The sequence below is a fragment of the Euleptes europaea genome, chromosome 6 (assembly GCF_029931775.1).
Source record: "Euleptes europaea isolate rEulEur1 chromosome 6, rEulEur1.hap1, whole genome shotgun sequence".
In the NCBI taxonomy this organism is placed as follows: Eukaryota; Metazoa; Chordata; class Lepidosauria; order Squamata; family Sphaerodactylidae; genus Euleptes; species Euleptes europaea.
In genome coordinates, this window is record NC_079317.1 from 99,788,775 (window position 1) to 99,801,821 (window position 13,047).

At 43.4% G+C, this 13,047-nt stretch overlaps 1 protein-coding gene across 1 annotated transcript in view; it reads left to right on the forward strand.

The window, feature by feature from the left end:
- The window catches only part of LOC130479591 (acyl-CoA (8-3)-desaturase-like), a 32,935-nt gene extending 20,721 nt beyond the window's left edge, over positions 1-12,214 (forward strand). Inside the window, exons 6-12 of the mRNA XM_056851986.1 lie at positions 311-368; positions 3,772-3,848; positions 3,968-4,065; positions 7,254-7,350; positions 9,100-9,179; positions 9,269-9,394; positions 12,104-12,214. Coding sequence (XP_056707964.1) covers positions 311-368; positions 3,772-3,848; positions 3,968-4,065; positions 7,254-7,350; positions 9,100-9,179; positions 9,269-9,394; positions 12,104-12,179 — 612 coding nt within the window. The 3' untranslated portion in view covers positions 12,180-12,214. The remainder of the gene's footprint in view (positions 1-310; positions 369-3,771; positions 3,849-3,967; positions 4,066-7,253; positions 7,351-9,099; positions 9,180-9,268; positions 9,395-12,103) is intronic.
- Positions 12,215-13,047: the final 833 nt, after the last annotated feature.

Genomic DNA, 13,047 nt, shown 5'->3' on the forward strand with positions numbered 1-13,047 from the left:
ATTATAAATGTCATAAACAAAATACATTTCTGGGGACAAGCCTTCCTATCTGGCTGATCACCCACCAGAGGATGCAGCACCAGGAATCTGTTCTTTTAGATGGTAATGATCCAGTCATTATTATGATTTAATTAGCATTTCCCAAATACTCCTATATGTAACTTGAGGAGATCCCAAGTAGGTGATGGCTATATTCTCAGAATACCTAGAGTAGTATTCCTGGTGTCACCCAGAAACTAAGAAAAGAATGGCAGAGAATACAATGGATGCATATAGTCTTGCTAAACTGTTGGTATCTCTTTCTTCAAAGCTTGGGATGCAGAAAAAGAAGTTCATGCCTTACAACCATCAACACAAGTACTTCCTCCGTGAGTATCCCTGCAGTTCAAAAATATGACAGAGTTTTCACTCATTCATTACTTAGAGCAATCTGAAGCAGTTCTACACAGAATCCCACTCATGTCTACTCAGTGGGGCTTACTCCCAGGAAAGTGTACTGAGGATTGCAAGATTAGCTTCTGACTCCTGAGAATACCTCCTAAAAGACATAAAGCACAGACTATAGCATCCCACGCCGGCAGCAATTCAAGGCCAAAGGAAGTAGGACAAATGCAGATTGTTGGAGTATATTATAAAACTGAGACATAACCATGTAATGACGACAAGGGGAAACCTGAAAGGAGGCATCTCATTTTCCCCTCTCCCACTATTTCCTGTTTCCATTTCTGAAAGCCCTCATAGCCTCTCCCCTTTCATGCTTCCTTCTCTCCTTCCCACCCAACAGTCAACCCACATTTATATGCCCTTCTGTCTTAAGATTTCCCAATCCCTTCCAGCAGCCTCTTCCTAGAAAATCTATGGCCCAGTTATATGTTGCTAGCCACTGGACAAAGCCCACTTGAATGGTAGGGAACCTTCAAGGACTTGTAGGGGGTCACATCACTTTTCTTTTTATCCCCCTCCCCACATTATTTCTTCTAGGAGGCACTGGAAGTTCTCCCAGAATTATCTCTGGACAACAGAGATCTGTCCCCTTGGAGAAAACGGCTGCTTTGGAGGGTGGACTCTATGGCATTATATCTGGCTGAGGCCCCTTCCCCCCCAAAACCCCATCCTCCCCAAATGCCACCACCAAAATCTCCTGGAATTTCCCACCCTGCATAGGGTTGCCAAGTTCCTCTTTGCCACCAGCAGGAGGATTTTTGGGGTGGAGCTGAGGAGGGCGGGGTTTGGGGAGGGGAGGGGCTTCAATGCCATAGAGTTCAGTTGCTCAAGCAGCTATTTTCTCCAGGTGAACTGATCTCTATCGGCTGGAGATTATTTATAATAGCAGGAGATCTCCAGCTAGTACCTGGAGGTTGGCAACCTTAACCCTGCAGCTGGCAACCCTTGCCAGGCCTGGGCTCAATGAATCCTCCCTTAAAGGCCAAAACAGCTCTGAAAAGGACTCTACCCCTCCCGCTGCCTTTCACTCACAGAAACCAATCCTAAATGCTGTGCTTGCCTAGCAACGGCCACTGAGGGAATCTGTTTCAAGCTAAAGGTGCTCCTTTTATCATTTGAGGTTTTTTGAAACCCCCCAATGTATTTTTTTAAAGATTTCATATTTTTCTGCAGCCTTGGGACATTTTCTAATTTGTAGAAACATCTCTCTTGCCCGTTCACAACTTCAGTCACAATATGTAAGTATCCTCAGATTAAGCCAATTGGCTATTAGAATATACAAGTGGGAACCCACAAGGACTTGTGGGAGGCATCTCATTTCCCCCTCCCTGACTATTTCCTCTTTCCCTTTCCTGAAAGCCCCTACAGCTTCTCTCCTTTTCATGCTTCCTTCTCCCCTTCCCACTCAACAGCCAACCTACATTTATTTGCCCCTTTTTCTTCAGGTTTCCCTCTCCCGCACCCAACAGCCTCTGCTTAAGAAAACTATGGCCCAGTTGTGTGGTGCTGGCTGCTGGGCCAGGCCCACTTGCATGAAAGGGAACCTTCAAAGACTTGTGGAGGGCCCTCTAACTATCCCCTGTAAACCCCTCCCCACACCATTTCACTCCTTATCAGTTCATTGGGCGGATCAGAGGAGCATGCCGAATATATTAGGCGCTGTGAAACACAGGCAGATTGGTGCTGCTGCAGTTGTCTTGTTTGTGGGCTTTCTAGAGGCACCTGGTTGGCCATTGTGGGAACAGACTGCTGGACTTGATGGGCCTTGGTCTGATTCAGCATGGCTTTTTTATGTTCTTATGGGTGGGCATCTCTAAAACTCAGTCAAGTAGGGCCACTTATTAACTAGATAATCGCCCTTCATTAATGGAACAAATTAAGACCTTCAAGAATCATTTTTCACATTGTTGTTACAACTAGGGCTGTGCATTCAGTAAAACCTAAACCAAAAAAAGCCATTTCGGTAATTTTCGGGTTTGGATTTACCAAATTCCAAAACCTGGGGGGAAAGCCAAAGCCAAATTGGCCATTCCCGAAAAAACTGGGTGATTTTCCTGCTTTTTCGGGTTTTCCCCAAGCTTTGCGAAGCTCCTGGGGGGTGTTTTTTGAGGTACAGCCCCCAAACATGCAGGGTACCTTGCAGGGACTCTCCTTGCAAGAACCCCCAAGTTTTGTGAAGATTGGGTCAGGGGGTCTGAGGTTATAGGGTCCGGAAGACGTTGCCCCCTCCTGCCTCCATAGACATGCATTGGAAGGTAAGAGTCAGTCAGATTCTCTGTTCCTTTGCGAGTCGGCTAATGCTTGTCAATGGAGAGGGGAGGGGCGACCTCTCCGGAGCCCATAACCCTGGACTCCCTGTCCCAATCTTCACCTAACTTTGGGGTTCATGCAAGGAGAGTCCCTGAAAGCTACCCTGAAAATTTGGGACCTCTACCCTACAAATGCTTCCACGGGAGCTTTGCAAAAAAACAAACAAACATTGGTTTCTATTATGAGAACTTTCCAATCGGCTCACTTTCACTACAAAGACGCAATCCAACAGAAGTCAGTCAATTGAAAGAGACAGGTAAAGGTAGTCCCTTGTGCAAGCACCGGGTCATTACTGACCTATGGGGTGACATCACATCACAACATTTACTAGGCAGACTATGTTTACGGGGTGGTTTGGCATTGCCTTCCCCAGTCATCTTCCCTTTATCCCCAGCTAGCTGGGTATTCATTTTACTGACCCTGGAACGATGGAAGGCTAAATCAACCTCGAGCCAGTTACCTGAAACTGACTTCTGTCACGATCGAACTCAGGTTGTGGACAGAGTTTTGACTGCAGTATTGCAACTTACTCCCTGACCTGGATGACCCAGGCTAGCCTGATCTCGTCAGATCTCAGAAGATAAGCAGGGTCAGCCCTGGTTAGTATTTGGATGGGAGACCACCAAGGAATACCAGGGTTGCTGTGCAGAGGAAGGCACTGGCAAACCACCTCTGTTAGTCTCTTGCCATGAAAACCCCAAAAGGGGTCGCCATAAGTCGGCTGCGACTTGACGGCACTTTACACACACACATTGCAACTTACCACTCTGCGCCATAGGGCTCCAGAACAGACAGGTATTTCCTCTTAATGGCTATTGGAAGGCTGATAAAAGAGGACTGAAGTGTAAAGAGAAAGGTGTGCATGATAAGGTGAGGAAAAGAGTGATCCCTTTTGATGGAAAACAAATGTCACTCATGCTAGTATACTTTTTGCTTTGATGAGAGGGGAATGGAGGAGAAATGTTATGTTGCATATGTTTAGCAAATATACTGTACAATTTATGTTTTCTTCAACAGTTTCAGGTCCAGGTGTGCTGCTTCCCTTCTTTCAGATATCTGTATTCTACTTCTCAATCAAGCGAAAAGAATGGCTGGTAAGCATACTTCTCATTATCTGGAAACACAGTGCTGGAGGGAAGTTACTTTGTGATCCATCTTGTGTCCCTTGCTTAACTTGATCAAGTTTATCATTTTTGTTTCCCATCTGTGACAGGAGCTGGCCTTGTTGATAAGCTTCTACATCCGAATTGGTCTCATGTATATACCCCTTATGGGATTTAAGTATTTCATTGCATACTACTGGCTGTTCAGGTAACATTAAGATCTCTCTTTGCAGAGGAACTTTATAAATCATTTACCACAGATATTTTATCTTAAATATACTGAGAATTTATAATTCTGTTACCAGTTATAAAATACTTTAAATATATTTGGCCTCCAGCAATTGGAGCCTTCTATTTTAGTTAAACTCTTCTATTATGTATTGTGTCAGCAAAGTAGCTGTGTGAAATTTATTATTATGCGTTGCATAAGTTTGAGTTGTTTATGCAAGATGTTATCTCAGGTGAGCCATGTCAATGTTTTACAATGCAGGTAAACTATGTTACTGGAGGGAAGTTGTTTTACACATATAATTTTGAAAGCAGAATAATCCATCATAGTGCTGGGCCTGGCCAAAGTTGTTATCGGCAACAGCTTCTGTACTGAACATGTGACTATGCTGCTTGCTATGCTAAGTCCTTTAACATTTCCTCAAAGCTGAAATAAGTAAGCAGAAGAGGGATTGATAGCAATGTAACTAACTACAATACCTTGTTGAAAATTCAGGGTCTGGTCTGACATATTGGCCATTTATGCTTGGTAATTAGCAGCGCTTTCCAGGCTGAAGTGCCCCGCAGCTTTTTTTTGAGTTTTTCGTCATTCAGGAAGTGACTGCAAATCTGGCACATACCTGCTTCGCATTTCTTAAGAGCCCCTTTAACGTGACCTTTTGTGTTAGCTCCGCCCTCGCCGCAAAGAATCCCCTCAAGGAAGCATGCAAAATTCACAGCCGTGGGTTAGCTATGCAAACGAAGGTTGCTAATGGAAGGAACAAAGGAGCAGGCGAGTGGGTGTGTGTGTGTAATTTCTTCTTTTGCGTCAGGGCCGTGAATAAGCATTTTAAAGATCGCATTTAAAAAAATAGCTTTGAGCAAGCATCAAAATTAACCCTGCATAAATGGCAGTTGAGTGTGTATCTGTGGAGAGCAGGCTAGTGAGGCCATTAGACAGGGGAAGGAAGCAACCAGGCTTCCCACCATTACATCTGGACTCAGCTCTAGCTGAGGGTCTTGCCTTCAACTTCCAAATGCCACTGCTGAGACCATCCTAAAGAGAGGGAGGAAACATTAAAGCACCCTTCTACTGTGCACAGATGAAGGAGCTCTACATTTAACAGAAACTGACAATATCTGATGGCTCAGTTTAAACATGGAACCTATATACAAAGGAGCAAATATTTCTAACCCATGTCACCATATAGAATCATAGAGTTGGATGGGGCCATACAGGCTATCTAGTTCAACCCCCTGCTCAATGTAGGATCAGCCTAGAGCAGTGATGGCGAACCTTTTAGAGACTGTGCCCAAACTGCAACCCAAAACCCACTTATTTATCGCAAAGTGCCAACACAGCAATTTAACCTGAATACTGAGGTTTTAGTTTAGAAAAAAGCTAGTAACCCGTGATGGACTTTTCCTCCAGAAATTTGTCCAATCCCCTCTTAAAGGCATCTAGGCTAGATGCCATCACCACATCCTGTGGCAAGGAGTTCCACAGGTTAATTACATGCTGGGTAAGTGGGTGTTCCTCTTTTAGTAGGGGATTTCACTGTAAGGCGAGAGGTGCCGCAAAGCCCGCGCTGTGGCCCGAGCGCTCTGCTCCCCTCCAGCTATGCCACGCTGTGAGCTATGCTCCCCTCCAACCTAGCTCCTCTCTAACCCCACCACGGGAATCACCTTCGCCACAGACTCAACAGGCTGCCGTCCGCGCTGCACCTCACGCCGCATGTGAGCCGCCCGGCATGTGAGCTGCCCTGCCACATGTGACAGGGGAGGGAGGAAGCGCTCCCATTGGGCTGCTGGGCAGAGGGGCGGGTGATGTGAGATATGCCCTTAGGCACACGTGGAGAGGGGGAGGGGAGCAGCCCGGCCCCGCGTCCCTCTGGCTTTCTAGTAACGAACTCAGGTGAACTCTGTGCTGGGGCGACGGCGCGTGTGCCCACAGAGAGGGCTCTGAGTGCCCCCTCTGGCACACGTGCCATAGGTTCACCACCACTGGCCTAGAGCATCCCTGACAAGTGTTCGTCCAGCCACTGCTTGAAAACTGCCTGAGAAGGTGGAACAGCTGCCAGAGCAGCAATTTCAGGAAGGCTTTGAAAATCAGGAAAGGTACTAGAACGTGTGTGTGTGTGTGTGTTGCTAACTCATTGTGTTTTAATAGGTTTTGCAAGCCACATTGAAGGTAGTATATAAAGGAGGGGAAAATGTTAAATAAAATAATAGTGGAACCAGGGGAAAGGCTTGTATTTTGAGGATTTTTGTCTAAATGAAGCTTTCATACATTTTTTCTTCCTTGATTAGTTAGCTAGTCTGATGTTTTTAGAGGCTTATTATTGAATATGCTTTCCTGGATATTAACTGTTTTGTTTATATTTCAAATGTAAGAATTTTGATTCTTAGAGGTACAGTGCCCCTATCTAGTACACTGGTGCTAAAATACTTTTGAACGAGATTCTTTAAGTCTAAACTAGTTCATTATTTTATACATTTAAACACATTTTAAAGCCTATTTTGAATTATTGTCGAAGGCTTTCACGGTAAGAGTTCATTGGTTCTTGTGGGTTATCTGGGCTGTGTAACCTTGGTCTTGATATTTTCTTTCCTGACGTTTCGCCAGCAGCTGTGGCCGGCATCTTCAGAGGAGTAACGCTGAAGGACAGTGTCTCTCGGAGACACTGTCCTTCAGTGTTACTCCTCTGAAGATGCCTGCCACAACTGCTGGCGAAACGTCAGGAAAGAAAATACCAAGACCACGGTTACACAGCCCGGATAACCCACAAGAACCTATTTTGAATATTTTCTTTTATTACTCTTGCTTGCACCTGTAGAGCAGGGGCATCTTGAGACTCTTTTGCTCATTATATAGTTGAAGCCAGTACATTTTCATATTTAGCATGTACCTGCTTCTTCCCTTAATATGTAAGGCTGCTCCATGTCTCTTTTCACTAACATTATGGTAGCTCCTGACATGTTTCTGAGGTGCACACATGAAAAAAGACATATTGCCACCTTGTATATTTTAGTTTAGTTGCATGAACTTTAACATATATCCTATAGTAATGTGTGAAGCAGTCCCTGATTAGGGGTGATGAGGTTTTATCAACTTGACACACCATATAATGTGACAAGGTACTTAAGTGTGGAGTTTTTAACATACCATGCCTGCATTTGACTCCATAGGTTTGGTGAGATCTGCTGTTTTACCTGGGTGTCACAAATGAATCACATCCCAATGCACATTGACTATGATGAAAATACAGACTGGGTGTCTACACAGGTAAGGCTCTTTCCCAAACTTTAATATCCAAGATCCATCACTGCTTCTATTGCTATTCAGAAGGGAATCTCCAAGCTGTCACAAATCAAGCAAATCCCTTTCCTTCCAAATTGTAGCTCTGTTCTTAATTGCTTGGCACCGTGCTCAATACAATACAATTCTTTATTACAGTCAATGACCAGCACAGATAAAACAGGTAAGATACCAATTTACATACGTCTAAAATACACATCTGAATAAAACGTGCTGGTTCATTTGTTAAAATAGATAAACCACTTGGCGAGAAAGGGGAGCACATATAATTAAACTGTATCCCTTCATTTTCAAGACTGCTGAGTAGCACAGACCCTCCTCCGTCGTAAATCAATTGCAGCGGCACGGAATCTAGCAACTGAATAGGTTGTATCAGAGTTTACATCTTGTAGCAGAGATGGAATATGTAATTGTCCCATATGGCTGGAAAATTTATGAATTAATGGTAAGATGAACCTTTCTCTGATAGCTGTATAATATTGGCAGTGGAGAAGAACATGTTCAAAGGTTTCTATGTATCCAGAACCACAGGGGCATTTTCTCTCCTCATATGGCATCTTCCTGTAGCGGCCTTCCTGGATGGCTGAGGGGAGGGCTTGGCATCTGGCCAAGGTGAAAGCTCTTCAATGTTTTGGAATTTCAAGTTTGGTTAGATAATCCATAGGAGTAGTAAGGTACCTGCAGGATTCGCTAATAATGAAATTTGATGTTTTGGCACCATGCTCAGAAGACTTCATAGCACCAAAGGATCTTAAGGTGAGCCTTTAGCTTTCACTAGTCTGTGCTGAGCCAGCATGGCATAGTGGTTAAGAGTGGTGGTCTCTAATCTGGAGAACTGGGTTTGATTCCCCACTCCTCCACATGAAGCCAGCTGGGAGACCTTGGGCTACTCACAGTTCTCTCTGAACTCTCTTAGCCCCACCTACCTCACAAGGTGTCTGTTGAGGGGAGGAGAAGGGAAGGCAATTGTAAGCCAGTTTGAGACTCCTTAAAAGGTAGATAAAATCGTCATATAAAAACCAGCTCTCTTCTTCTTCAAGTTTCCCTTTTCTTGTGGCTACACATTTTGAAAAGTTTATATTCCTCCCTTCCAACACCTTCAGTTTTAAAAACAATGTGGGTCTCAGAGATTGTGTGACCTGTGTTGTACTTCAGGGAGGGTGGTTTGGAGGGGTGGTTTGGAGCGGTGGAGTCTGATCTGGAGAGCCAGGTTTGATTCCACACTCCTCCACATGAGCAGCGGAGCCTAATCTGGTGAACTGGATTTGTTTTCCCACTCCTACACACGAAGCCAGCTGGGTGACCTTGGGCTAGTCACAGCTTTCTCAGCCTCACTCACCTCACAGGGTGTCTGTTGTGGTGAGAGGAAGGTGATTGTAAGCTGGTTTGAGTCTCCCTTAAGTGGTAGAAAGTCAGCATATAAAAACGGACTCCTCTTCTTCTTCTTCTCCAAAATGTTTATCAAAATATACCCTTACTTACCTAGATTTTCAGATACACTTTTACTACTAAGAAGTAATTTTGTGGATGCCTTGTAGTATCTAGAGAGACAAGACTAAGCTAATGTGTATGCAGCAGCTGACTGCAATTAATACGTTATTGGTTCTGAACTAGGAATTTTACATTGATTACCCAGAGAGTGAAGTGTCATTTCCCCTCAGTAGAAAACAGATATATGGTACATGTTGCTCCTAATTCTGTCTTGTTTTTCCACAGCTCCAAGCAACCTGCAACGTGGATCAGTCCTTTTTCAATGACTGGTTTACTGGCCATCTGAACTTCCAGATTGAACATCAGTAAGTCCATCAAGGGCAACAAAATTCTTTGTGTAGCTCCATTATGTGATGCGATTCTACAGAAAGTATACCATTTCCTCTCTCTGCAGCCTTTTCCCCACAATGCCTCGACACAACTTCTGGAAAGTGGCCCCTCTGGTGAAATCCCTCTGTGCCAAGCATTGCATTGCCTACCAATGCAAGCCACTGCTGACTGCCTTTGGAGACATTTTGCGGTAAGTATGACAGGCAAGTTATGACCTGTTGTAGGGCAAAAAGTAGGTTGTTCCCACCCATTGTTTAACATAATGTGAATGTTGCCCCCCAGAAGAAGATTAAAATTGTATTACAGAACCTCAGTTCATCATACAAACTCATTCACTGCTTCTCCCTCCCCTCCCCACCCACCCCAGGGCCCATTGCCTTTTTCTAATCCTATATAAAATCTGATAGGGACTATGCTATGAATGGATCTGCATTTATACGTCTTTGCTATATCATATTATGCAGTAAACAGTTTATTTGGCATGCAAGTGGAATTGGGATTGCTGATTAACCAAATGTTCCAAATACCGAAGTGTACTGCTCTGCCCTGCCTCCCCAGAGGAATCGGCAGCAACCAAACTTCACCCTATTTTGAATACCATGGCAACAGCCTCCTCCCTTTCCCCAAGCCACAGAGCCATCCTATGAAGCTGGCGGTCAAGTGGGCCAGGTACCTTGGAGCTCCCCAGCAGACCTGGCTCCGGACACCTTGAGGCAGGGTGAGGAGAAAGGAGGCACACTTGAGGATGATGCCAGCTGGCAGCACCAGCTGTCAGAATCCCAGAACTGGCCAAAGGCATTCAGATGGTTGGCTGGAGAGGTGGGAGTAGAGCATGTGTGCATCCAAAGGAACAGAAATATGGTGGGTGCTGGAGAAGAGCTTGTCCACTGGCTGAAGCCAGTTAACTAAATGTTCTGGATAAGTGCCATATTACACAGCTTTCACTGCATTTGATGTTAAAGGCTGGCTCCTGTCACCCCTCATTCTTTTAATGGCCTGAATTTCACCAATGGCAAAAAAAAAAAAAAAATCTAGTAAAGCTTCTTAGTTTTACAAAATGCCGAAGTCTAGAGTTATATTACACACACAGCTGGAGACATTGTTTAAATAGAGGTTATTCTAGCTCTCTTCATGCAGAAGCTATTGTTTTGAAGAAATCACAGGTTTGTCTGTAGTTCATGCACAACTTCAGCACTTGTAATTATCTAATTCAACTCTATCAAATGCTTTTGCAATACCAAAAGCACTTTTATTTCTCTAGTTTACATTATCAGTATTTTTTATTTTCTTCTGTTACTACAAAGTCTTCTAGTTACAATTAACTCATGTTAATCAGCATCATTATTTTGACAAGAATGTTGTCCAAATGCTAGAGCAAATATACCAGAGAATACTTTATATAACGATATAAGAGATAAATTAGACTCTCTGATGCAGCCAATCTTTTTCTGGCTTTAAACTGATTATCAGCCTCCTTCTTTCCATGAAAATCAACCTCACCAGCTGCTTTACTTTTGCTGGAGGAAAATAGCAAAAGGATAAAGGAGGAGAATCATAAAATCATAGAGTTGGAAGGGACCACTAGGCTCATCTAGTCCAACCCCCTGCACAATGCAGGAATTTTACAACTACCTCCCCTCCCACACCCCCAGTGACCCATACTTTGTGCCCAGAAGATGGCCAAGGTGCCCTCCCTCTCATAATCTGCCTAAGGTCATAGAATCAGCATAGAAATACCTGTAGTAAGAACTGTAAACAATTAGTAGTTTCTTAAAAACCATAAGAACATAAGAAAGGCCCTGCTGGGTCAGACCAAGGCCCATCAAGTCCAGCAGTCTGTTCACGCAGTGGCCAACCAGGTGCCTCTAGGAAGCCACTAACAAGACGACTGCAGCAGCACCATCCTGCCTGTGTTCCACCGCACCCAAAATAATAGGCTTGCTCCTCTGATACTAGAGAGAATAGGTATGCAGCATGACTAGTATCCATTCCAACTAACAGCCATGAATACCCCTCTCCTCCATGAATATCTCCACTCCCCTCTTAAAGCCCTCCAAGCTGGCAGCCATCATCACATCCTGGGGCAGGGAGTTCCACAATTTAACTATGCATTGTGTGAAAAAATACTTCCTTTTATCTGTTTTGAATCTCTCACCCTTCAGCTTTAGCAGATGACTCCGTGTTCTAGTATTATGGGAGAGGGAGAAAAACTTCTCCCTGTCCACTCCCTCCAAACCATGCATAATTTTATAGACCTCTATCATGTCTCCCCTCAGCCGCCTTCTTTCCAAGCTAAACAGCCCTAAGCATTTTAACCACTTTCCATAGGACAGTTGCTCTAGTCCCCTAATCATTTTGGTTGCTCTTTTCTGTACCTTCTCAAGCTCTGTAATATCCTTTTTTAGGTGTGGTGACCAGAACTGTACACAGTATTCCAAGTGTGGTCTCACCATAGAGAGACCACTGAAGCTGCTATCAAAAACCACTTAAGCTGCTATCAAAAAACTAATTAGGAAAGATGCTTCTCTCAACAGTTAGTACCATGTATACACACACCTGTTCTGCAGATTTGTGTCTTAGAACATAAGACAACATATTTCTCTCTCTTAAAAAAGCCTGAAACTCCTGAGTGTTCTGGAATACTTGTTACGATCATGGATGAAGCCATCTTAGGTATTATAATTTAAGAAAGTCCTTGGCTAGAGAAAGAGGAAGAAGAAATCTGTGAAATATGAAAAGTAGAGAAGTGGTCAGTAGTATCTGATTATATGTTGATCAAAGAAATGTGAACCAGCAAGACAAGTGGCAAAGGAAGAAAATAACTTTGTAATGTATTAAGAGCCCAAGTATACTTTCCTCTGTTTTTGCTTAGTCAAAGTACTGTTCACTGTCTTTGCAGCTCTCTGAAGGACTCCGGACAAACCTGGTATGATGCATATATGCATGAAAAAGAAGGAGAAACTCTTGAAAACTGATTCCATCATTAGCCATGAAAATATATCACAGACTGCAAGCAGTTAAAACGCCAAGGAGGAATTTGGGATCTGGTGGACGAGCTGTGTGGCTATGAATGAATTTGGGACATTCTGAAAAACTTTTTTCCTTTTCTTTTTGTGCTAGTTCTATTGTTCTATTGTTGTACTGAAATCTGACAGTCTGTATTTCTTCATGGTGGGGGAGTTTTGGGAGTGGGGAAGGGGACAGTTTAAAGCAGAAGAAGAGGACTGGTAGAGAATGAATAATAATATGAAAACCACAGGTTATTTGGGGGAACATCCTTTAGATGTTTCGTTCAGCTACAAGAACAAGGTTGCCATTTCACATTTCCTTGATGGTGAGTTTAAGAAAAAAAGCTCCATGTAGATTTTTTTTGCATCTCATGTTCTTCTATATTATCATTGCTTTCATTCATAAGTTGTTGTTGGTGGTGGTGATGGTGGTGATTGCCCCTCCTTTCCATCATGCACTTTAAAGAACATGTGAGCTGGGGCCTCTGGGTGTAAAGGGATGGAAATTGGGAGATAAAAATGAGTTTTTTCCTAAGACATTTTTTCAGTTTTTCCAATGGAAAATTGGGAGATAAATTGGGAGATTGGGGGGAAAATGGGGGATAAAAATGAGTTTTTCCTAAGACATTTTTTCAGTTTTTCCAATGGAAACTTTTGAGGAGTATTTTGAAGACAATCTTCCCTCCTTGTATGCACGGATCTTACATCCTTCTTATATTCATTGAAGTCAATAGGATTACAATGGTGTAACTGCTTAGAATGGCACTTCTATAGTGTTAAATGCCATAAATATGTCAGTGTCAGTGTAATTTTATCTTCTCATTAAATTATAAAT